General features: G+C 56.4%; 1 protein-coding gene across 1 annotated transcript in view; it reads left to right on the top strand.

Annotated features, from left to right (window-relative positions):
- The first annotated feature begins 314 nt into the window (after positions 1-314).
- Positions 315-26045, top strand: part of PGM5 (phosphoglucomutase 5) — a 96821-nt gene continuing 71090 nt past the window's right edge. Inside the window, exons 1-5 of the mRNA XM_075559857.1 lie at positions 315-653; positions 15881-16043; positions 20946-21092; positions 22516-22641; positions 25745-25935. Coding sequence (XP_075415972.1) covers positions 393-653; positions 15881-16043; positions 20946-21092; positions 22516-22641; positions 25745-25935 — 888 coding nt within the window. The 5' untranslated portion in view covers positions 315-392. The remainder of the gene's footprint in view (positions 654-15880; positions 16044-20945; positions 21093-22515; positions 22642-25744; positions 25936-26045) is intronic.

Raw genomic sequence — 26045 nt, 5'->3', positions numbered from 1 at the left:
GAAGGTTGGGTCCAGGCTCAGGAGAAGGGAGTTAGCACTGGGACCCCACTTTGGGGGCGCCCGGTAAGTGAGCGCAGCTGGTGGGGGGTGGCGCTGAGGGCGTCTGGACCGCTCGAGAGGGAGGGGATTGGCGGAGGGGCGGCTGCCGCCGCGGGAGGGCGCAGGGCCCGGCGCTCGGGGCGCAAGGCGCAGGCTGGGCGCTCAGGCCAGGGCTCCGGCGCTCCGAGGCCCCGCGGGGCGGAGCCAGCGCGCCCAGAGGAGGGTCGCCGCCGTCCCCGGGAGGGCGCAGGGCGCGGGCGCGGCGGGGCGGAGTCGGGCGCGGGGCCAGCCCTCGGGCCCGGCGGCGCCGGCGGCACAGTCGCTCGGAAGGCCGGGCGGGCGGCGGAGGCGCCATGGAGGGGAGCCCCATCCCGGTGCTGACGGTGCCCACGGCGCCCTACGAGGACCAGCGGCCGGCGGGCGGTGGGGGTCTGCGGCGGCCCACCGCGCTCTTTGAGGGCCAGCGCAACTACCTGCCCAACTTCATCCAGAGCGTGCTGTCTTCCATCGACCTGCGCGACCGCCAGGGCTGTACCATGGTGGTGGGCAGCGATGGCAGGTACTTCAGCCGATCGGCCACCGAGACTGTGGTGCAGATGGCCGCCGCCAATGGGGTGAGTGACTCGCTCCCTCCCCCCAGCCGCTCTCCGGGCTGGGCACTCCGAGACCCCCCTCCCAGGATTCCCTGGGGTCCCCATGCTCTTGGCCCCCACACCTCTTCCCCAAGGCTCCACACCCATCCATCTGCTGGTCTGGAAAGTTTTCTCCCCACCCTCTCCAGTCCAGAGGGCCCTGGGTTTTAGATGTTCCTGAATGTTCCATCTGATCACTTTTTCTCCCTGCCCTCCTGTCCGGGGGCGCTCCTGCTGGGGGCCCGCTTTTCTGCAGCCAGCTTCCCTCCTCCTAGAGCTGGGCTCTCGCCAAGGTGAACAGGATTGCCTCAGCACTGGCACACACACACACACACACACACATACACGCACACACGCACACAGACACACAGAGGCACACACACAAGCTCAGGGGCATACACACAGGGACACACACACAGACAAGTACAGATACATACACACAGATATATATACACACATATAAGCACACACAGGGATGTACATACACAGGGGCACACACATGTACAGAGACATACCTGTACAGACATAGACACACAGACACACACACACAGATACAACAGCATACTTGTTGGTCGCTGACATATTTGGCCAGAATGAACCCCTAGTGTTTGTTGAATGCCGTTGGTCCTTAGCCTCGTGGACTTATTTAGTGATTCACTTGATTGGGGTGGGGAGGGGTGGGGCCAGCTTGCTGCTAGCTCACAGCCGGCGGTGGGTGGGGTCCGGGAGGGGTGGGGCTCCCCTGGCTCCCAAGAGGAGAGGCTGCCCTGTGCACGCTTGAAGGGAGATGTGCAGCATGCTTTGCTGGGGGCAGCCCTCCCCAAGCCTCTTGGCATGGGGGCATGTCAGGCCGCGTCCCCTTTTAAATCCCCCCTCATTTCCGCTCCCTTCTCCCATGGGGCTCCTCTTGCAGCCTCAGCCAGCCGGAGACTTCCCTTCCTTCCCCCACCCTACACCTAGAAGGCCTGTTGGGGGCAGCCCGATGCCTGGTCAGCTGCCAACCACCCCTCCAGGAGCTTTCTCACAGGGTCCCTACCTCCAGAGGGTCCTGGGGTTACTTCTGACCCAGAGGGACCCCCTCTCAGTGACTTCAGCCTCCTTAGTGTAGCTGGGAGTCCCCATGGCACAGAGGGTAAGCCCTTGCCTGCTCACTGGGAAGTGGGCAGTTCAAGCCCACCAGTAGCTTCTCGGGAGGCAGGGAGGCCAGTCTGCATCCTTCCATCCCTACTCTTCCCTGTAGAGTCACCAGGAGTCGGGATCCACGGGATGGCTCCCACCAACAGCATCCAAAGTGAGATGGCTTTTGCAGGTGTCTGCAGGCGTGGGAACGTCTTCCAAAGCAAAAAGCAGACCATTTCTGTCACTTGGCTGTTTCCTGTCCTTCCCAGCCCTCCTTTTGTCCTAGTCTTTCTCAGGACAGGCCTCACTGGTGTCTGCAGGGGAGGAGGAGATGAAAACCAATAATCATGACAAAATAAGAGCCAAAGCTGCCAGTAGCTGAGGGCTGCCCGGGGCTTGGCTCTGGGCTCCAGGGCTTGCCTTTCATGGCGGCTCTTTCTTAGGGGTGCTTCATAGGTGGTTTGCACCTGGGAGGTGGCAGAGGTGGGTGGACACGTGATCTTGGAGTCCTGTCTGACCAAGTTCTTGCCAGGGAGGGTGGAGAAGACCAAGTCTTGGGAGAGTTAGGGCTGCTTCCAGCCCCTTCCTCGGCCATAGCTTTCAGGGCTCCCTCGCTGCGCTGGTGGGCCAAGTCCTGCTTGGGCTTTGTGGGGGTGCTGCCTAGGCCTCAGGACTGCTGACCGCAGGTCTTGGCATCAGACAACATGTCATGCCTTGTCTCCTTTCAGATTTCCTTCTCATTTCTATTACCTCCCCCCTTCCCCTCCCCACCCCCAGCAGCTCCTTGGGAGAAAGAGGAGGCTGTGTGTCCCTAGAGATTTATGGCTCAGGACCCCTACGTGGGGCTCTATAGGTTGGCGTTGACGTGACGGCAGTGGGTCATCCTCTGATTTGTCTTGGTTTTTCGTCAGAATGCATGAGAGTCTTCCTTCCTCGGGCCCCCTCTGATAGACGCTTTTGATTCCCTTTCGGAGTGGAGTTGTGTTTGCTTTAGGGGGTGCGCGCCCTGCGGTTGAGTCCATGTGGATGCATAGGAACTCTGTAGGACAAACACAGGACCCGCCCAGGGCTTCCTGGGCTGCTGGCTTTGTGGGAGCAGTTTGATGGGCGGTTTTCAAATCCTCAGATTCACATGCATTTTTCTTCAAGAACTTTTCCAGCTGGGGCCAGCTGACTAACTCTGAACTCACGGACACTGATGGATTCAATTTAAACTCACGGTGACCCTATAGGACAGGGAACAACTGTCCCGGTGGATTCAGAGGCTGTCTCTCTTTATGGGAGGAACAAGCCCTGTCTCTCTCCTGCAGAGTGGCGGGTGCCCTTGAACTTCAGACCTTGAAATCACAGCCCAGTGCATGACTACTGTGCCACCAGGGCTCCTTCGGACTAGCTAGTCACCCTGAAATAGGCTTCCTCAGTGTAGTGCCCTTTTTAAATGACCGATTTTCAGTGTAAGACTCCCATCTGGTTGGATTTGCTGTCCTTCTTTAGAACATTACTGTGGACCCTGGCGTTATTCCAGGGAAACCTAGCAGAGTGGGAATGCCAGGGGGCTGCCTGGTTTTTCCAAGCCGGGGACGTTTCCCTCCGTGGGTAGGGTGAATTCTGAGCACTTTCCATCGCTCGTGTCAGTGGTGAGTGTTTGTGTTTCTTTCTTTGACAGGTGTCTGCCTTACGTGGATTCCGGCGTTCACACCTAGATTTTACCTTAGATATTTACCCAAGAAGGTTCTCATTTCACCCTAGATGTGCAGGTGCGTGAGTTGGTGAGTGAGTGTGAAGATGCTTTTGGCCTGGTTTGGTAGCTTTAAATACGGTTATGTCAGTTTATCTAAATAGGAAGTCCCTAAGAAGTGGTTTTCGTGTCTCTCCGAGACGCACATGACACTGTGTTATGGTGGGGGAGGGGGAGAGGACAACATAACTTGTGAGTATGTAGTTCAGGAGCCCTGGTGGCACTCGGTGGCACTGTCCAGTAGGCACTGGATAGTTAACCACAAGGTTGGTGGTTCAAACCCACCAACTCCTCCTTGGGAGAGAGATGAGCCTATTTGCTCCCCAAAACATGTACAGCCTCAGAGAACCCAATCTCTAAGGTCACTGTGAGTCAGAATCCACCTGATGGCCACGAGTAACCACAGAGTTTAGTTATTTAAGTATTGCTCTGCCTGCACTTCCGTCATCATCTCGCTTTCAGCGGCCCAGAGGTTCTGCCTGTGCATCGCTCCTCTCTTAAAGAGCCCACAAAGGGAATGCAGCAGACCACACCGGAACGCCGCCCTCTCTCAGAGCAGGTCCCTCCTGGTCAGATTCATCCACGTGGATGCACCCTTGGCTCTGAGCATCTCTTAATTATTTCCTTTATTCACCCTAATCTTTCTTTCTTTCTTTCTTTTTAACCGTGTTTTAATTTTGTTCTGTAAAGTTTTATTGTGAGTTGGGTGAAGGTGTGTGGACCAGGTGCATCTTCCTTCAGCAGCTCAGGTGCATGTATTTCATCTCGCTGACGGCCGCCCCCTCCCACCACCTCCCTGTGTCTTCTGTTTCCACTGCTCCCTCCTCCCGGGCCCACTGAACTTTGTCCTCAGGTCGCTGCTGCCCCCTTGGTTCCAGATGGTTGGTGATTGCGTGTCCCTACCCCCTGCTATAATCGCCCCCCTTATAGACTCGTCTGTGGTTCGGCTGCGCCACCTAGGTGGTTATGCGTTGGGCTGTCAACCTCAAGGGCAGCAGTTTGATACCACCAGCTGCTCAGAGGGGGAAAGAGGAGGCTCTCTATTCCCGTACAGGGTTACAGTCTCAGAAACCCACGGGGACAGTACTACCCTCCTGTCTTGCCGGCTCACTGTGGCAGAGTGTGGTTTGGGCTTCTTGTTTGACTGAGAGTTGAGCCCTGGTGGGGGGAAGGCGCTGCTGCTGGGGGTTCAGTCTCAGACCTGAATGGTGACTAAGGGCCATCCTCTCAGGTGTTTCTCCACTCTCTATCTGACCAGCAGCCTGATGTTCTTCACTTAACCCAGGATCTTCTAATGTGGTCCCTTTGAAAAGCCTCTCAGCCAGTCTTCTGTCCTAGAGACCAGAAGGAAAGCCCTTCACTCCAATTCCATATCTTGCCCTGGACAGGAGTGCCAGGCACTGAGGCTGTGTCCTCCTCCTCCTCCTCCCCCTCCTCCTCTTCCTCCCTGCTCCACTTCCTACCACACCTCACTCTGTTTCCTTTCCAAATCTTTCTTCCTTGCCCCGGCCTGGAGATCTCTCCCCAAGGTATGACTCCCAAGGGCAGACCAGCCAGGCGTGTTATCTTCACTGTCACCCGTCCCTCCTGGTCCCTTGGGACCAAGTTGTGTCCACCCAGGGTGCGGGGGAAGGGCTCCCAGAGCTCCTCACACCACTGCCCACCATCGCCCGCCTCTCAAACAGTCCACAAGGCAGCAGGCCGCTCAGGAACTCAGCAGACTGCCCAGTCTGGGTTGGTTATCGACACCGCTGGCCAGCATCTGGCCAGCCAAGCCTCTGCTGAGTCGACAAATGGACTTCCTCTTGACTAAACCTTGCAACGAATATGCGCGCTCTCTGCCAGGGACCCCTTCCCGGACCTGTGTTACTCAGCCTGCGTGGTCCCTGTGTGATGACTGGTGTTAGGGACTGAACCATGTCTCCCCCAAATGCGTGGTAAACCCTGACCTGTGGCACAGTGGGTTAAGCATTGGGCTGTGAGCTGTAAGGTGGACAATTCAAACCCACTAGCCGCGCCTCTGGAGAAAGTTGAGGCTGTCTGCTCTGGTAGAGACAGACGTACGATGTCCTAAACACACAAGGCCAGTTTTCCTGTGTCCTGTGGGGGCCCTGTGAGTCAGAGTTGACTAGATGGCAGTGTTTTGTATTGATGTCATAATAGGTAACACATCGGGCAGCTAAACCCAAGGTCAGCAGTTCAAAATCACCAGCTGCCTTGAGGGAGAAAGACGAGACTTCCTACTCCCGTAAAGAGTCACAGCCTCAGAACTACCCCTCCCACACACAAAGCCCCTCCCTGTTCTATAGGGTCATTGTGAGTCAGAATGGACTATATCCATAAATCATAACCCATCTGCTTTCCTCTATCAACAAGGAGCCCTGGCCTAGGGGACGGTGGTTAAGAAGCTCTGTTGTTAGCCACAAGGCTGGCTGCTGGTTCAAACCCTCCCCACCCCCCCACCCCCGCTGTTCCTCAGGAGAACGAGGAGGCTGCCTGTTCTTTTAAAGTCTTGAAAACCCACGAGGGCAGCTTGACTCTGTCCTGTAGGGTCACCGTGAGGGGGTCTAGGCATCAGAGAAGTGTCATTGGGGTTTATACTTGTGGATACAGCTGTAGTGTCCCAGTGGTTTAAGTGATTGGCTGCGACCCATGGGTCTGTGGCTGGAACCTGAGGGCCACTTCACTGGGGGAGGACAGGGCAGCCTGCTTCCCTAAAGACCTCTGCCTTGGAAACCCTCTGGGGCAGTTCTACTCTGTCCATGAGTCTCAGTGACTGGACTTTGTGCCCAGTTGAAACCCAATAGAATGGGCATGGGACCCCATACCCGTGCCTGTAATCCCATTTTGTGGGTGGGATCTTTGTTATTATGTTAATGAGGCCACCCTCTGTGGGGTGTGCCTGAAACCAACTGTACTTTAGAGATAGTTAAAGGGCAGAAGAGGAGCTGGCCAGGGGGCAGGAAGAACCTGGAGACTCCAAACCAGGCAGATGGAGAGAGCCTTCCTCCAGAGCTGGCAGCCTGCACTCCTACGCCCAGCCTTCCTGGGGGGTGCACAGTGGCTGAGCACCAGGCTGGTGACCGGGCCTGCCCAGGGCACTCCGTGGATGACTCCCTTCTGTCCTAGGGGACATGAGGAGTCAGGATCTCCAGCAGTAAACCGCGCAGTCGTGCATTTCCCTCAGTGGGCTTTTCTCGAGCAGCCCAGAGACGGACAGTCTCAGACGCACTCGGGGTCACCAGGCTGGGTGGGGCAGCCCTCCCATTTCTCCGTCTGTGGGTCCTAGAGGGCTCCTGGTCGAGTCCCAGAGAACACCGAGATACGGTCAGACCAGATATGGAAACCAGGAGACATGCCTTTTCAAGGTGCTTCGAGGGTCAGGGCTTAGGTCCTGCAATGGATGACCTGGGAAACCAGAGGGCCTCCCAGCGGCTGGCAGCGGGCTCGGTGCTCCATCCAGCTCTCAAAGCCAAGACCGACACCCAAAGGTCTTCCTGTTAGAAGTTGTCAGGTCGGTTTTGAATCACAACGACCCTGTGCGCTGCAGAACAAAACTGCCCGGCCCTGCGCCATTCTCACCATTGTCCTCGTGTCCGAGCCCCCTGTAGAGCCACGGTGTCCGTCCATCTCATCAGGGACTTCCTCTTTCTCGCTGCCCCCCGCCTCCCAAGCAGGCTGCCCTTCTCCAGGGACCGGTCTCTCCTGACAACAGGTCCAGTGTTCGTGAGACAGAGCCCTCCACCTGGCCTCTGAGGGCCGTTCTGGCCGCACTTCTTCCAGGAGGGAGGTGCTTGTCCCTCTGGCCGTCCGTGGCACTGTCCGCGTTCTGCGGCACCGTCCGTCCAGTGGGGAGGCTGACGTGAGAGAGACGGGCTCTCTGCTCCCATACAGTGGCCGCCTCGGAAACCCCCAGGGGCAGTTCTGCCCTGTCCTGCAGCGGGTGCATAGGGGTCGGCAGTGGCCGGCTGGCAGGAAGAGTTTGGAGGGGGCGTGAAGCAGAGCCCAGGGGAAGCCATGGTTCCAGTGCGCGATGGAACGGAATGTTAAGGGTTCCAGCCCACTAGCTGCTCCCGTCAAGACAGTGGCGGGCAGTGCCCAGTCCTCCAGGCAGGCTCCAGGCAGCGGGCGGAGGGAGTGAACAAGACAGGTTTGGGGACAGCCGGGCTCTCCCAGTTGCCGGGAGGGGTTATTTTAAGCTTTGTTTAAAGTGCGCAGAGGCCCAGTCGGCATGTGTCCCTAAGCCGGGCTCTGGGACCCGGCGACAGATGTTTTCTGGGAAGGGCAGCCCTCACCTTCCTCCTTATGTGCGAAACTCCTCTGAAGAAGTTCCCAGGGGACATCTGGTCTTTGGGGCCCTGCGTGGAGGCTGCATGGATTTGCAGAGCAGGAGTGAGACGCCAGCCCTGACGGGTGCAAGCGAGGGGACTGGGCTTCTCCTCTTCGTCAGTGAGACCAGGGCGCCGGGAACCCCTCTGCTGGAGAACCTGAACAGGGGGCTTTGGGAACAGGCCTCCCTGCGTGGTGGAAAGGCTGAAGGGCTGAGCCGCTAGTGGCAGTTTGGAAGAAAGAGCCGGCAACTTGTACCCTGGAACAGGCCTGGCAAACACTGCGCCCACAGGGCCACTCTGACGCACGCTGGGAGACAGCTGGCCTCAGCCTGGGGGAATCGTCATTAGACACCTTGGAGCCGACCCACGGGGACCTACAGACACCCACAGACAGCTGGCAGAAACACCGGCCTTCCGCACAGTCAGGCTTAGCTTGAGTCCAAGGCTGCAGGCACCATGTCCGTCCATCTTCTTGAGTGCTTCCTCTTCTCCAGGAGGTGGAAAGAGATCAGTGTGAAAGGGCTAACGTGCAACTCTCCTGGAAGGTGGGCACGCAGGTCGCCTTGGTCTCGGCTCAGGAGCTTTGGAGGGGCAGTGAGTGACCCCTCTGCTGCTAATGTCACGGTCAGCAGTTCAAATCTACCAGCCACCCTGCAGGCGACAGATGGGTGTTCTGCTCCCGGGAAGGCTGCCTGGCAGCTCCCAGGGCCACTTCTGCACTGTCCCGCAGGGTCACTGAGTTGGCGAGGACACAGTGGCAGTGAGTTTGGTGTTGGAGGGTTATCATCGTGAGCCCGTCAGCAGACACCGCACCCGCCACGCAGCATCTGTGAAAACCCACCTTTGCTGCGTCTTTCCACACTTCCTGCCTCTCCCACTTGTAGTGGGGCCTGGGTTTATCTGTAGAGAACACTTTTTAGCAGCCATTGAACCACTGGAAGTCAGACTTTTGACCTTTCATCTCTCATCAGCGTCTCTACACATAGGCATTTGAGTAAATTATAATTTATAATATGGCCCTAACTGCCACCCTGTTGCCTGCCGCCCCCCCCACCTTCTCTCCCTTCCTTCTTTCTATGTGTTTAAGCTACGGGTCCCCAGTTTCTTACTTGCTGTCCAGTTGGCTGGGGCCCATAGTGACCTGCTTGACAACGGAAAAACACACCGCCGGTCCCGCCCATCCCCACCATTGTTCCCGTTGCCACAGCCACGGTGTCCGTCCATCTGGTCCAGCGCCTTCCTCTTTGTCGCTGCCCCTCCACTTTACCAAGCACAAGGTCAGCTCCCGGCACTGGTCTCTCCTGACAACACGTCCAATGTCCGTGAGACCAAGTCTTGTCTCCTTGCCTCTCAGGGGCATTCTGTGTGAACGCCCTCCGGGGCAGAGCTGTTGGCACTTTCGAGATTCTTCTCAGGCCCCACAGTTCAAGTGCACCGAGTCCTCTTCGGCCTTCCTTAGTGTCCACCTTCCACAGGACCAGGGTTTGGGTCTGGTGCACCATAGACCTCAAAGTCCCACTCTTGCTCTTCAACTCTCTCAAGAGGTCTTGTGCGCAGGTGACCCAGTGGGATATAGGTAGGGCCTGTAAGACCAGAACCACAGCTTAGTGAGTGGGGAAAGAACAATTTGTATGGCATCATGACTAGCCCAATCATATATATATGTCATATATGTGTGTCATATATACACACATGTGTATATGTCATGTATACATATGTATACATATGTATACATGACATATATATGTATAGGAAATCGGGATAGAATAGATAATATATAAAACACACCTCAGTGGATATGTCTGGGCTGTGGGAGTGCAGGGTGGGGGTGGGGAGAGCGAAGTCATTGACCTCTTATGCTTAGCAGACTGACTTGTAACCGCCGTGTCACCACCAGGACTCAGCTACTTCTTTTGGTTAAAAACCCCGATTCATGTGTGAGCATCTCTGTTGTGATTACCGCGGGACCTCGGGCAGGCTCTGCCTCCTGGCATTCCTTGTCTCCTGCCCCGAGATTGGGATTGGTCCTGCCATCGTGTCTGTCCCCGCCCCACCCCCCGCCATCCTCCCAAGGCCGCGGAGAGGATTGGGCACAGCCGTGGATAGCTACTCATTATTTCATCTTCTCATATGACACCGCCATTGCCAGACGCCTGGTTAAAGTGCAGGAGAGGCACATGTGCGCCTGGGGTTGGCTCCAGGGAGGGAGCGCTTGTCTCAGGGCAGCTGCCCATGTGGCCACAGCTGCTCACCGGAGCCTGGCTCTCCAGTTCTGGCATCACCCCACGCTGCCTGGGCGTCCGAGGAGGCGCCCCGCCTCTGGCTCCCAGCACATTCATGTACACACATCACCACACACACAAACACACTCGAACCACACAATCACGCACGCACAGAAGCACACGCTCATGCGCACACCACACTCTTGCACATACAGCACATGTCCAAGCAGCCAAGCACACATGCATATCACACACAACCACACACATGCACATCCACCAACATGCATGCACACACTGCCCACAAGCACATACTCATATATATACTTGTGCACGCACACACACATGCACATGCACACACTGAACACATATGTACAGATCTCACACATGCATACCCTCATGTATATACACTCATGATCAGACTGCACATGCACACACTTATGTACACACTCATGCACACTTCATGCCACAATGCACATTCATCTATACACTCCCCTGCCACACACTCATGAACACTCACACGCACTGCTCAACCACACGCATGCACCTAAGTATATATACTTACATGCACATACACTCCTGTACACTTACATGCACACACAGACTGCACACACCACACATGCACATATTCACACATGCTCCCACATACATACACCCACGCATGTGTGCATACACACTCACTGCACACAGGGGAAGCACACTCTGACTCGGGATGGCCTGGGAGCTCCAAGGGCATCAGCTGCCCGACTGCCAGGGCCCAGCTGCTGCCTCTCAGATGCTGTGGTTGGTCGGGCACCTGCCCGCAGTCCTGCCCGAGGCGGCCCGAAGGTGGGAACTCTCTGTGGGCAGGGCCTCTCAAATGTGAAGTGACAGATGCAAATGTGGAAGCCGTTCAGAGACCCCGCCTGGCCGTCAGAAGTAACAATCCCTGTGCAATGGCATAGTTGCCTACATGCAACTGCTGGGTCGGCAGTTCAGGTCCACCAGCCCCTCCAGGGGAGAACAGCGAGGCTTTCTACTTCTGTCACAATTGACAGCCCTGGAAGCCCAAGGGGCCATTCCCTTTGCCTCTAGGACAGTGGTTCTCAACCTGCCCCATGCCACCACCCTTTCACACAGCTCCTCATGTGGTAGTGACCCCAACCATAACATTTTTGTCGCTACTTCATCACTGTCATTTTGCTACTGTTATGAATCATCATGTAAATATCTGATATGCAGGATGTATTTTTAGTATTACACATTGAGTATAATTAAAGCATAGTGATTCATCAAAAAGCAATATATAATTATATATTGTGAAATGTTTATTTCTAATGACAAATAAATGACATTTTGTCGTGAAGCATGGTGCAGCCTGGGTAACAGTCTTAATGTAACAACAGTAACCTACGTTGCAGCATCTTGCGACAGTCTGCGTAAAAAGCCGACGTCAGTGTGAAGGTCGAGATAGCTTCTTTCTCACCAGATCAGCGTATCTGCTTGTGGGCAGACTCACCCGGAGACGATAGAGGAGCGGTGTCTTGGTTCCCAAGATCACTGGAAATATGGTATTAGGCGACCCCTGTGACTCGACCCAGAGGTTGAGAACCGCTGCTCTAGGGTCTCAGAGTCGGAACCAACATGATGGCAGTGGGCTTTGAGATGTGCACATGTGATGTCAGACTCGTGGAGTTTAGTGTGGCGTAACAAGACAGTGATGCTGGCCCGTAACTGAAACCCGTCGTCTACCCAGATCCTGGTGACCCTGAAGGGCAGTGGAACCGCGTGACAGGCTTTCCTCGGAGTGGCTGGTGGGTCTGACCTTCCATTAGCAGCCGCGCGCTTTAGCCTCAGTGCCACCATGGCTCCTTTTGACACGACACCAGAGTACCTGAGTTGTCTCATCTGCGAGTGAAAATACTGGCAGTTCCAACGTTCTCAGCTGCCCCGTCCGAGGCAGAAAGGCCTGGTGACCTGCCCCTGGAAAGCCGAAGGCCGGGAATGCCCAGTGGAGTGGTTTTGCTCCGTCCCGCGGGCTTGCAGTGAGCTGAGTGGCCCACAGCCCCTGGGGCGTCAGCAGCAACAATGGCGGTGAGCAGCCTCAGCAAGCAGCCAATGCTTCATTGCTGTGCCCCCAGGAACCCACAGTAGGATAACCCGACCCAACCCAACCCACTGCCATTGGATTGGCTCAGAGCCGTCCTTGAGACGGGGCTTCTGAGGCCATCGATCTTTACAGGAACAGGCTGCCTCGTCTTTCTCCCAGGCTGCGCTTCTGGGACTTGAACTGCCAGGTCTGCTGTTGGCAGTCCAGCACCTGACCCATCGTGCCCCATGGCTTCATCATGTGTCAGTCTGTCTGTGCTCAGCGGTTGTCAAGGGTCTCGTCCTGCTTGGATCCTGGAAGAGCAGCCAGGAGCTCAAAAGGATGCAGGACACGAGGTCAGTCTGCTGTGCAGGACCTCTTCAGAGTGTGGAAGGCCAAGGACTAAGGTGCCCCTGCCCAAGCCACAGTGATGTCGCTCTCCGTATCACGTGCGTGTGGAAGCTGGACCCTAACCCAGGGAGACCGAAGAGGAATCAAGGCACTGGAGTTATGGGCTTGGAAAGTACCGCTGACTGCCAGAGGGACCCCACACCTCTTTCCCGGAAGAAGTCCAGCCAGGGCGCTCGTTAGACCGGAGGACGTGCTCCGGACATGTTATCAGGAGGGCCAGTCCCTGGAAAGGGTTGTGGGCTTGGTAAAGGAGAGGGTCCGAGAAAGAGAGGGAGGTCTTGGGTGGGATAGAAATAAAGGCTCAAATAGAGCAACACCTGTGACACGATGCAGGACGGGGCAGGGCTGTGCTCTTTCGCACCGAGGGTCACTGTGAAGTGTAACCTGACCACACCCCCAAGCCGTTGTCTTTTTCCCATCGCCTCACGTGCATGGGGAGGCTGCCTAGGGGCTAGGGAAAATGGCCGAAGAACGGAAGCCTTTGAGTTATGAGGCTGGTGAAGCATCTTCACTACACCGTGACCTCCCGGAAGAATGAAGAAGTTTGTGGTAGAAAAAGCTGAGCTAAGCAGGGAGGAGATGGCACTTCATCTCATGCACTTGGACATGGGATCAGGAGGGACCAGGCTGTGGAAAAGGAGACCATACTTGGTCAAGTGGAGAGTCGGAGAAAAAAAGGGAGGCAGACTCTCAAGGAGAGGGACACACAGTGGACATGGGCACAGGCAGTTCCAGCCTGCCCTGTGGGACGGCTGTGGCTCGGCATCGCCCGAGCGCGAGGGGTTTGTTTCGTAATCATGGGGTGCGGTGGTTTTCCAGCGTCTGCCCTCGCGGCATTGCCATCCGTCAAGCAGTGGAGGTAGCAACCGGAGTGACCCTTGTCTCCTTCCTGCCCCTCGGCCGATGCATTTGCTATTTGTTGCCGTGTGTGAGACTGGCTCCCATTCCAGGTGGCTGAACACCAACCCCCCAACTCCAGTATCATGGCCCCTCCTAGCCCCTGTGGAGCAGGACATGGAATCTCCCGACTTGGTCTTGGGCGGGCCTGGAGGGTGCGCGCCCTAAGCTGCTGGGTGAAGTCCATTCTGCGTCTCTAACTAAGGGGCTGAGCAACTGTTTGAGACCAGGTATGCTATTAAGAGTCAGTGTGCACTCGGTGGCAGTGAGCGTTGCCATCATCTGGGCAATGCGCCAGGCAAACGGCACCCCCCCACTCCACCCCCTGGCATCCCAGTGCAATGCTCCTGGGACGTGGAGCCCCAGGTGTTTCCCAGCTTCCGGAGTGGATTCTGATCCGTGGCAGCGGTTGAAAACGTGTGGACCCAAGGGCATCAGGCTCGAACTGCAAAGAAAACGCATGCAGAAAGGCTCCCAGGAACTGCCATCTTTGTAAAGAGCGCCAGTCTCGTAGCGGGATGGAGAGTGACCTCAGCCAGGGCTGACCCCCAGGTCCCTGCACAGGGTGGGGGTGGGGCGCAGAACTGGGCCCCTCTCCAGTGTCCCTGGCACAGACCACCCAGTGGCAGCAGGGAGGATGCCTGGGTGCTTTTAAGAGAGCCAGCTTCTCATGTCCATTACAATAGACACAGCCTGGCCTGTCTGCCGATGGCTGGTGGCAGTACCAGAGCACTGACTCAATGTCCCTGTGGAGGCACCGAGTCCTGGGGGTGGACAGGGGGGCGGTATAAGAAGCAGAGACTCTCTCCATGAGCCTTTCCCCATCATTTCTAGCAGGTTCCCCTGCCTCACTTTGGGCCAGTACCAGGCAGAGAGCCTCTTGTGTGGCTGAGTCTAACCCCTTGGTCATCCAAAGCTGACATTTCCAACTTCTGGAAGTCAACCAGGCAGGTCCAGGTAACAGGTCACCAACCAACGGCTGGGCATAGAGCAGGGTGGGGGAGCCAACTCTCTGCCGAGGGCCCCTGGGGTGTTTAGGACATCGTTCACAGGCCACACAAAATGATCAACTTAAACATTAGCTTGGTAGGGAGTGTGGAGGGAGGGGGAAAACGAGCAGCTGATACCAAGGACTCAAGCAGAAAGCAAATATTTTGAGAATGATGATGGCAACAAGTGTACATATGCGCTTGACACAATGGATGTATGGAGAGTGATAAGAATGTATGAGCCCCTAAAACATTAGCCTGCTAGAGTTGGTCGTATAATTAGTGAACTCACCCCTAATGTGTAGGAGTCCCGGTGGTGTAGTGATTGCAAGTCAGGCTGCTAACTGCAAGGTCCGCAGTTCAAAACCACCTAGCCGCTCTGCCGGAGCAAGAGGCGGCTTTCCACTCTGGTACAGAGGAGGAGGAGCCCAGGGTCTGTCTGCCCTGCCCGATCGGGTCGCTGTGAGTCAGAGTTGACTCAGGGGCAGTGAGCTTGGATTTTGCTTACTTTGTTTTGAAGTACAGGGTTGCTATGAGTCGGCACGGGCCCATAGCAGTGAGTTTGGTCTGGGGCTGGGTCATGTGAGGCTGGAACCACTTCTCTTTGGTGAGGCTGTGCTGTTTGATGGTATTGATGAGGTCGCGGGTCTTCTGCAACCCAAGGGCCGGATGTCCCCACCCCTGAGGTACAGGAAAGAGCCTGGTGGCCCCATGGGTTAGGCACTGGGCTGTTCACTGCAAAATCTGCAGTTCAAACCCACCAGCTACTCCAGGGGAGAAGATGAGGCTATCTAGTTCCACAAAGACCCCCCACAGTTCATTGGTTCTGCCCCCTAGGTCTCAGTGAGTCACAGCAGGCTCTGGGCAGTGGGTTGATTTGGGGTTGAATGGGGCTCTCAAAAATAACCTTGAATACACTGGGCAGGAGAAACAGCTTCAGACAAGTCACCCTAGACCCCAAGAACAAAGACCCCCCCCCAAGTTCCCATAACCCCCTGGAGTCCCTGGGAGGGGAAATAGCTAATACCCGCAGCCGCTCCTTAAAGAGCCCCCAGAGACGGCTGGGAAGAAAGGCCTGGTGACCTGCTCCGGAAGCCCGCGGAGCCCAGTTCTGCTCTGGCAGCCACGGGTCGCTGTGAGCCGGGATGGACTTGACCTAAACGGGTTAAAGCTGCGACAGACCCACACGCAAGCGCCCATACACGAGTGTGCAGCTGGGAGACCTGTGCCGGGCTTGCCTTTTCACAGAAGCAGGCTGCCCGGACTTCCTTCCGCGCTGAGGCCTTCAAACCATCAACCTGTAGGCTCACCAGCCACTGATGACCAACTCCGTCCCCCGTCCCCCAGTTCCTAGGCCAAGTGTCTCACCCCGTTTGGGCGGGGCCCGGGTGGCCAGCTCCTGCCCGGGGATTGACCTTGTTTTGCTGTTTGGTCCAGATCGGGCGCCTGATCATTGGGCAGAACGGCATCTTGTCCACTCCCGCCGTCTCCTGCATCATCCGGAAGATCAAGGCAGCGGGCGGGATCATCCTCACAGCCAGCCACTGCCCGGGAGGACCTGCAGGGGAGTTCGGAGTCAAGTTTAACGTTGCCAACGGAGGTACGTGGGCCCACATGGATTTCCTTCCTGATAGCAATCCCCCAGCAACCCTCAGGGTCCCTGGGGCGGAGGGGGGCATAAGTTGTTGGCACCCAAACTTGAAGTCTGGTAGTGACTCGAACCTGAAGTCTAGCAGTGAGGCGGTGCGGAGGAAGGGCCTGGTGATTAGCCTCCACAAACATCATCGACTGAGAACCCCACCCGGAGTGGCTGTGCTCTGTTCTCTGTCGCACACAGGGAGTTGGAATCCACCCGTCGGCAACAGCCCTGGTAGCCCTCTGACGGCAGATGAGCCAGGTGGAGAGGGGACAAAAAACAAAAGATCACTCTTCACCATCGAATCTGGGCCACTGCCAGTGCCCTGTAGGACAGGGTAGAACTGCCCCTGTGGGTTCCTGAGACAGTGACTCTTTACAGGAGCAGAAAGCCCACCTTTCTCCTGGAGAGGGAGTGGGGACTGAGTAAAAACTCCTGCCCAAAGGGACAGGACAAGGCAGTGGCAGAGTGGGACTCGGAAGCCTGCACGGGAGAGCAGACACCTGGCTTCCCTGGAAGGACCCTGCATCTTGAAGGAGAGCATCCCCAGGTCTATGCACCCCCAGGTCACTGAGGCCACTCTCCTTCTGTCACAGGTGGCCAAGCCAAGACCCTAGTGGCCGAGTTACCTGCTCACGGCCACATGGCTAGTCAATGCTGTGGAGCCTGGTCCCCGGATCACCCTTTCCTACAATGCTGCAGCCTTGCTTTACCGAAATCCAGTCACTTCATGTCGTTCCCCTTACCCAGTGTCCGCCTCTCGTGGTCTGAGAGTTAGGCATAGGGTGGACATTTGAAACTTCCGGCTGCTCCTCGGGAGAGCGATGGGGCTTTCTACTCCTGTCAGGAGCGACGGCCTCGGAAACAGACGGGCGGCTCCATCCTGCCCAGAGCTGCAATTGACCTCGCTAGCAATGAGTGGGAGTTTTTCATCGCTATTTTGCGTGGTGTAGTGGTTATGTGTCGGGCTGTCGAGACGAGCAGTTCAAAACCACCACCTGCTCTGCCGGACAAAGAAGAGGCTCCTAATCCTGTAAATAGAGATGGTCTCGGGATCCCCAGGTCTACCCTGTCCCATTGGATGGCAGTGGGTTTGGGGTGGGTCAGTTCATTGGTCTTGAGCCCATTCCAACTCAGTGTGATTCTGTAGGAGAGAGTCCACCCCCCAGGCTGTGCATCTTCATGGAAGCAGCTCCCCAGGGTTTCTCAGGGGAGCCAGCTGGTGGTTTCCAACTGTTGACCAAGAGGTGAGCACCCAGGACCCCGAAACTCTATCTATCTGCCGCTCTCAGAAAGACGGGGATTTCCGGCTGACTCCACTGTCCCCCGGAGCAGAAATAGCTCTCCATCCATAATGTCACCCAGAGTCCGAGTCCACACAGTCGCCTTGTCCCAGCACCTCTGACCCCTCCAGGATCCTTCACAGGGCTGGGCCGCCTTTGCTTGAGTCTTCCCATCTGGGGCACCTGGCCTGTGTGTGCTTGTGAGTGTGTGTGCGAGAGCGAGAGGAACAGAGGCGGGGAGAGCAAGAGAGAGAAATCGAGAATGAGAGAGAGCATGTTAAGAGCTTAAGTGGAAGAGTGATTATATGAAGAAGAATCTGGCATCAGGATTGACATCAAGAAATCTTATTAACCTGAGATGTGCAGATGACACAACCTTGCTTGCTGAAAGTGAGGAGGACTTGAAGCACTTGCCGATGAAGCTCACAGATCGTAGCCTTCCGTTGGATTACACACTCAGTGAAAGACAAAATCCTCACAACTGGACCCGTAGGTAACATCATGACAAAAAATAAAAGGATTTTGTTTTACTTGGATCCACAACCAATGCTTAATCAAAGCAGCAGTGAAGCGATCAAACAAGCCATTGCATTGGAGGAGGCCACGCCCACACGGAGGCCTCTCTGGCTGTGACCCGGTTGACAGTCTAGACTCCAGCCCTTCGTGAGTTGACAGATTATGTAACTGCCACATTGGTTTTTGTTTGTATTTTTCTTGATTTTTGTTTTGTATCCTTTTTTTCTGTATGTGAACTCTAGGATTAGAAAATCTAAAAGGACAATAATTGGAGAGGAGCCCTGGTGGAGTAGTGGTTATGCATTGGGCTGCGATCCACATGGTCAGCAGTTTGAAACCACCAGCCGCTCCTCTGGAGGAAAGACTGGGCTTTCTATTCCCATAAACAGTTACAGTCTCAGAAACCCACAAAGGTGTGACTGAGTCAGCAGTGACTTGATGGCAGTAGAGGGACAGAGAGAGTGTGTGTATGAGAGAGAGAGAGACAGAGAGAGACAGAGAGAGAGAGAGAGAGAGAGAGAGAGAGAGAGAGAGAGAGAGAGAGAGAGAACAAGCGAGCTCATGATGAGTCCTAATACCCAGCAGCTACCACCCGAGAAAGAGCCCTTGCCTTTTGGAGGCGGCTTCCTTTTCTGGGACCGGAGGGCTTCCGCCAGTCGGAGAGCTTCTCTACGAGTGTTTACGGGCCAGGAGGACACACGGGCAGCATCTTTAAAATGATGCCAAGGGACGTCCCTTTTCAGCGGGGGCGAAGGCGGTGCTTCGTCCTCAGGTCTTCCTCCTCAAAGGCAGGAAGCGTTGGGTCAAACCCGACCCCGCTGTCTTCTCCCACTGGCTAGGGCAGAGCCTGGGATCCTTTCTCTCTGCCGAGAGCCCTCCAGGGAGCTGAGCTCCAGGGCTGATCCATCCCCAGCAAGAGAGTGAGCGACCAGAAAAAGCAGCCACTTCTGATGCACAGTGACCCACAGGACAGGCTAGGACCGCCCCCGTGGGTTTCTGAGACTGAGTCTTCACGAGAGTAGAAAGCCTCGTCTGGTGGTTTTGATCTGCTGACCTTGCGGCGAGCAGCCCAGAGCATGGCCATGACATCATGAGCTGAGTACATTAACCTTTGTGCCACTACGCTCGGACACAAAGCTGTATGGGCTGTTGATGTCAGGCCTTTCACTGCAGGGGACTGCTTCCCACCCTTGCCACAAGCACCTAAGGCGGGTGGCTTGCCAAGAGCCTGGTGGCGCAGCCGGAGAAGCGTTGGGCTGACAGCCACGAGGCCGCTGGTTTGAAGCCGCCACCCGTCTGTGGGAGAGAGACGGGGTTTTCTGATTCAGCCCTATAGAGGGTCGGTGGATAAGCACTGCAAAGGGCCCCTCGTGTTGTAGTGGTCCCATGTTGGACTGCGAACCACAAGGTGGTGGTCACTGCTGGAGGAACCATCGAGTTGATTCTACCCCTCTCCATCCGATGCCCAACAGAAGGACATGCTGCCGGTCTTGCCCTGTCCTCACCTGAGCCCCTGGGTGCAGCCACGGTGTCCATCCATCTCGCCAAGGGCCTTTCTCTTTGTCGCTGCCCCTCTGCTTGACCAAGCATGACGTCCTTCTCCAGGGACTGGTCTCTCCTGACAACACGCCCAAAGTGCGTGAGAAGAAGTCTTGCCTCCTCGCCCTAAGGAGCGCTCTGGCCGGACTTCTTCCCGGACAGACTGGTTTGTCCTTTGAGCCGTCCATGGGACTTTCAGTAGTCTTCTCCAGCACGGCCACTCAGACACAGCGGTTCTTCTTGGGTCCTCCTTGTGCAAGGTTCGACTGCCACATGTGTGGGACACAGTGGAAAGTCCCGTGGTGTGGTCAGGTCTCTGTTAGGTCAGCCCTCAGAGGACAAGCTTGCTTTTCCACGAAGAGGTCTGTGTGGCAGATGGGCCCATCAGCCCGCCTGCTGATCTCTTGACTGCTGTTCCCACGAGTGTCAACTGCATTTCCAAGCGAGACAACGGCAGTCCACAAGCAGCAGTCGCTCCTCGAAGAAAGACGGGCTTTCTGCTCCCACACAGAGCTCCAGTCTCGGAAGCCCACAGGGTCGCTGTGAGGCAGAATCGACTCGTGGGCAGTGAGGTTAGCTTTTGGTTAGAAACAGATCGTGGTCTATCGCCTCACAGACAGATATGTCTTGAACTGAGCCCAGGAGGAGCCCTGGCAGTGTGGCTGCTAACCTCAAGGTCGGCAGTTCAAAACCACTAGCTGCTCCCAGGGAGAAGGATGGGCCTTTCCACTCCTGTCAAGGGCCACAGTCTGGGGAGCCCACAGGGGCAGGGCTGCCCTGTCCTACAGGGTCTTATAGACGGCAGTGAGCTGGAATTGAAAGGTGATGAGCTGCAATAGACTCGCAGGTCTGGGGTCAGGGGTCAGGGGTTGGGGGTGGTTTACACACAAATTATAAAAACAAAACCGAGCACCTGAGCAGCGACATCAATTGGTCTCCCCGTTCCGTGTGTGGAAAGTCGGTCGCTGCGGGGTTTTCCAGCTCATAGCGACGGGCTGACCGGTGTGTGACAGGGCAGAGGGCCCCGGGGTGGGGAAGGGGCAGTTCCCGGCAGGCACCTCGCTGAAAGTGGGTCCCCGGGCCTTTCTTTGGTGGTTGATGTGTGCCAACGGGCCGGCCTTCAGTTAGCAGCTGAGTGCGTGGCCACCACGCCCCCAGGGCTCCGTCTTGGACGCCAAGGACGACATTGCTGCCCACTGTGCATTGTGTGAGGCCATCAGAGGTGACGCCAGCCTCAGTGGAAAGCCTGGTGGTGACTCAAGTGTGTTCGAGGTGTGTGTGTGTGTGTGTGCGTGTGTGCAACGTGGGTGGAAAGTACCACCAGCCCACCAAACACGCGGGGCATGGCCCCCTCTCCTCGGCAGGGGAGGAAGGTTGAGCCTGGCAGAGCTGCGACGCTTGCCCATTGTGGGGGACAAAGCAGGCTTTCTCCAACCTGAGAATCAACCCCCGCCCCCCCAAAAAAGATCCCCAACTACAAAGGAAGGACCCAAACTGATGCTGAGTGGTGCACTGTTTCCATTCGCAGGCCCTGCGCCCGACGTGGTCTCGGACAAAATCTACCAGATCAGCAAAACCATCGAGGAGTACGCCATCTGCCCCGACCTGCACGTCGACCTCTCCCGCCTCGGCCGGCAGGAGTTCGACCTGGAGAACAAATTCAAACCCTTCAGAGGTAACGGCGGAGCCTTGGGCTCAGGAGACAGATAAGCGAGGGTGCGCACGGAGGTGGTTTCCCAAGCTCCAGGGTGGGAGATCCGGACAAAGAGAGCAGCAGACCCAAACCCAAACCCACTGCCACCCAGGCCATGCAGGCTCCCCATGACCCGACAGGATGGGCCACAACTGCCCTGTGGATTGCCAAGGCTGCCACTCTTAGGGGGAGTAGAAATCGTTACCAGCCCAATGTGTAACCACTGAGCCACCTGGGGACCGCCATCTCTGGCGAGGTCTAGCTGGCAGCTCCATCACTGTGGAAAAGCCGTCTACAGTGCTGCCTGTTCTAGGAGGTGGGCGGAGGGGACCCTGGCTTCAGAGATGCATCTGGAACCATGACTTGGCTAGTCTGTGGGCCGTGTCCGTGAGGTACCCCAGGGGCGGGGGCTTGAGTCAGGAGAAGCAGTTCACTGCCACGTGTCAGGTGCAGCAACTGCTGGGTCAGTAGTCTCAGCGTCGGCTGGCTTCTACCTGCCATGTTGCCCTCTGAGTCTCGGTTAACCCTTGGACCATTGTGAAGTTCAAGCTCAAGCATAAGGTGCCCCGGTGGCACAGTGGGTTACGTGCTGGGGTGTGAGCTGCAAGGTCGGCAGTTCAAAACCACCGGCCACTCCAAGGGAAAAGGGCAGAGATTTCTAGTCCTGTAAAGAGTGACAGTCTGGAAACCCACAGGGGCAGTTCTGCTCTGTCCTGCAGGGTCTGTGAGTCAGAATTGACTTGATGGCAAGGAGGGTTTGTTTTTAGTTATTGACTGGCTTCCACAGGCCGCGGTTTGGGCAGCCTTCCTGAACAGTCTTCCTCTGCCTTCGAGTTGACGCTCCCTGTCCTTACCACCTTCCCCACCCAAAGGAGAGCCAACACCTTAAACATCCCGGAGCCGAAACCAAGGGCTCAAGGAGAAAGAACCTGTTTTGAAAGGGATGATGGCAACATATGTACAAATGTGCTTGACACGATGGGTGTGTGGATTGTGATAAGAGCTGTAAGGGCCCCCCAATAAAATGACTGATTAAAAGAAAACGAGTTAGCGTCTCGGTAACCCAGGAGCTCCCGGGGGCCAGGGCAGGGGAAGGTGTGTGTGTGTGTGGGGGGGGGGGAACACAGGGAGCTAATAACAGTGGGTCTAAGAATGAAGCAAATGTTCTAGAATCCACTGTGGGGATGGTGGCACTGCTTGCCTACAGAGGACTGGACCATTGACTCTTACCACGTGTCAATGAGAGGCCAGTAACTTTTTACAAAAAAGCAAAAGCAAAGAGTTACAGTCTTGGAAAGCCATGGGGTGGAGGTGGGTTCTTCCTCCTGGTCTGTGAGTGTCCTCCAGGGGACGGTCCCTGAGCAGTCACTGACGTCAGCTGCCTCTGCCTTTGTCTTGACCGCAGTGGAGATCGTGGACCCGGTGGACATCTACCTGGGCCTGCTCCGCACCATCTTCGACTTCAGCGCCATCAGGAGTTTGTTGACGGGCCCCGGGCAGCTGAAGATCCGCGTTGACGCCATGCATGGAGGTGGGCCATGGTTCTGCTGCCCCCCATCTGGGCGGAGCTCTGCACAGGCTTGGGGGTCCCGAGGGGGCCAGGCTCCTGGACATTCACACGGCCTGCTGTGTTTGTCCAGATAGTTGGAATGTTTTGGAAAGCCTCGGGGCTCTAAGTCCTCTCGCTCTCTAGATAAAACACTGCCACTGAGTGGACGCTGACTCATAGCGAGCCTATAGGCAGGGCACAACTGCCCCTGTGGGTTTCTGAGACGGTGACTTATAGGAGTGATAAGCCTCATCTTTCTCCTGTGGGGCGGCAAGTGATTTTGAACTGCTGACTTTGTAGTTAGAAGCCTGATGCATAAGCCGCTGTGCCACCAGGGCCCCTGGGTATACACGTGTATGTCTATTCTTCGTGCTAAATATAGTAATGGAGCCCAGGGGCTGCACTGGTCTGCCATCGGCTGCTAACCCAAAGGCTGCTGGTTTGAACCCTTCTGTGGCACCTCAGGAGAAAGGCCTGGCTGCCTGCTTCTGTAAAGACGGCGCCTGAGGAGCCCCGGGGAGCAGTTCTTTCCCATGTAAGAGAGGAGTCCCCCGTGAGTCATGGCTGATCCACTAGCAATGAGCACCCACAGCCGGACTTCACGCACAGCTGTCAGCGCAACATGCCCACCCCGGGAGTGGGTGCGACTGCACTCTGCCTGTGCGCCATCTGTCGCCCCCCCCCCAGATCCCCACATTTTCATCATCTAACACGAACATCCCCGCCCCCCATGCTGCCCCTCTCCCCTGGCCCCTCCTCCATAACAGCAGTTCATGAGACTGCACCGAGGAGTCCCAGGCTGTGCTGACTGTGGAGGAGGGTGAAGCAAATTGGGGTCACTGTGTTTTTCCCAAAACACAATAGTTTCAGCAGTCTGCCATTTAAACGTGAAATACCTCAACATCTGTATGAGCAACAACAAAACACCCATCCTTAATTCTCTTTCCCAACATCCCCCATCGCTTGGCGTCTTCTGGAAGAACCACACTGCCCACGGCTTCAGAGGCTTCAGGCTTTTTTTCTGTGCTCCATCGATGGTCCTGGTGCCGTGTGTCTCAGTGGCTTGTTCCTTTTATCGCTGATTGTTCTTGGGTGGCCGGATGTACCCTACTCACCTGTGGCTGGAAGTCCAGAGCTGTTTCTAGTTGTAGGAGAGCTATTTACAAACAACTCACTGATATGGAGGCGGTGCTGACCCACAGCGACCCTCTAGGACAGGGTAGAACTGCCCCTGTGGGTTTCCGAGGCTGCCACTCTCTACTGGTCTTGTGTGTCTCCCTGCGAGTGGCTGGTGGTTTTGAACTGCGGACCTTGTAGCCAGCAGCACAGAGCATAACCAGGGCTCCTCATGATCCGTAGTCATAAGAGTTATCGCGGAGAAATTGCTATGCAGCCGGCCCCAGTCCCGTGGGGGTTGGATGGGGTGGTGCCCCTTCCATTTGCCACGGCTGATTGTTGTTTTTGTGGGGAGTGGGTTGCCAGGGTTTTCTCCCTAGGCACCCCTGGGTGGACTGGAACCGCCAGCCTTCTGGGCAGATGCTGGACACGTGCACTGCTTGTATGCCCACGTGGTTCCTGGATTGAGTGGTACCTTCCTTTGTGTCTTAACCTCGGCAGCCACTCACCGTGGGTGGGACTCGGCTGGCTGCCAGACTCTGAGGGTCCCTGTCAGGCGAGGGACTCCAGATGGTCCCGAAGCCTGCACAGAGAAGCGTCCCGAGAGGCCCTTTGAGACTGCGGATATGGGGGACCGATTCAGCCTTCCTCCTGGGGACTGAGCTTACTCTCAGACGTCCAGCTGGCTCCCAGCAGCCTCAGGAGACCGCTGGGGAGACCCAGCCCCCTGTTCAGCCTCTCAGTGCTTTTCTGCTTTGAGTCTGAGAAAGCTTTTCACCCATGAAAAGGCCAGGCAGACCAATGCACGCCAGGCAGGGAATCCTTCATGCCTAAGGGGATGGTTTCCTTCGGGCCTCTTTTGAAGGAGTTTGGGGGAGAAAGAGCTCATTGGAAGGGGATTATTGATATTGTCGTTCAGTCAATTTCAGCTCACAGGGACACCCCACCTCTACGCCCGGGGAAGGAGGATGGAGCAGAACTTCCCCAAGGTGTCATGGGATCAGGTCAGCAGATCTTTCTCCTGTGGAGTCAGGGTCTGGGTTTGAGCATCCAACCTTGTAGCAGCCCAGCAAGTGCTTCAACTGTGGCCCCACTTTCCCCTCAGGGTTTTAGAAAAACAGTGGTGGAGGACAGGTCATGGTCCCTGTGTCAGAATCGCATGGGGTCCTGAATTTCCAAAGCCACCTTGTTATTTCTTTTTAAACTTTTTGTGGGGAAGCAGGCGGGGTGTGAACCAATGACTGTGAGTACTGCGGGTCTATAGAGGGCAGATCACGCTTGACTTCCTGTTGTGAATTGTTGGTGCATTGTGAACTCATTACTGTCAATCACTGACCATCAGCCTCCCCTCTGTAGGCCGTAGGCCGACCCAGGACCTGCTGCTGTCGGGTCGGCCAAGGCAGTCCCTGTGTGGGGCAGTGCGCCCCTGCCTCCTCCCTGATTCCTATTCCTCACCGACCTGCAGAGTTTTCTCCTTGGGGTCTCACACAGTTGAGGATTCAGACTGTGCAGCTCTCCCCAGTGCGATTGCTCTGCTTACAGAGCTGCCAGTTGCTTGGCTGAAAATGGACCCATAGAAGGGGTGACCCAGGGCCACCCACTGCCCCCCGGGGCTCCCCCTGTCTCTCTCGAACCAGCAAGCCTGGTCTCTGTTACGATTTCGAGTTTTACCCCACTCTTTTCTCTCACGCTGCCCCTGACCTTCAACAGGCTCCCTTTCAGAGCGGGGCTGGCCAGGTACCACCTAGTGCTTCTGCTCTCGGCCTGTGGAGGCCTCGGCTGAGGCCTTGTGCCTTGCCGGATGTGTTTTTTAGGTACCTTGCTGCCGGGAGGCACTCAAGATCTAGCAGGTGGAGGGCCCGTGGTGGGCGTACTGTTAGATGACCTCTCAGATTCCGACCGGACACCCCCTGGGGTGGGAGTGGGGGTGTTTGACTGAGGTCTCACGTGCCCTGTGTCCTTCTTTCAGTCATGGGTCCCTACGTCAGGAAGGTGCTGTGTGATGAGCTGGGGGCCCCCGCCAATTCCGCCGTCAACTGTGTCCCCCTGGAGGACTTCGGAGGCCAGCCCCCTGACCCAAACCTGACCTACGCGACCACCCTCCTGGAAGCCATGAAGGGAGGGGAGTATGGATTCGGGGCTGCGTTCGATGCCGACGGGGTGAGTGCCAGCCCTTCTTTCTGCGCACCTTTGATGGACCGGGCGTCTGGGAGCAGGGCATTCACGAGCACCCCCCAGGGCGGGCCCTGCAGCTGCCCCTGCTGCCTGCT

This window comes from Tenrec ecaudatus, chromosome 10, assembly GCF_050624435.1.
Source record: "Tenrec ecaudatus isolate mTenEca1 chromosome 10, mTenEca1.hap1, whole genome shotgun sequence".
In the NCBI taxonomy this organism is placed as follows: domain Eukaryota; kingdom Metazoa; phylum Chordata; class Mammalia; order Afrosoricida; family Tenrecidae; genus Tenrec; species Tenrec ecaudatus.
This window is presented reverse-complemented; position numbering and strand designations above follow the sequence as displayed.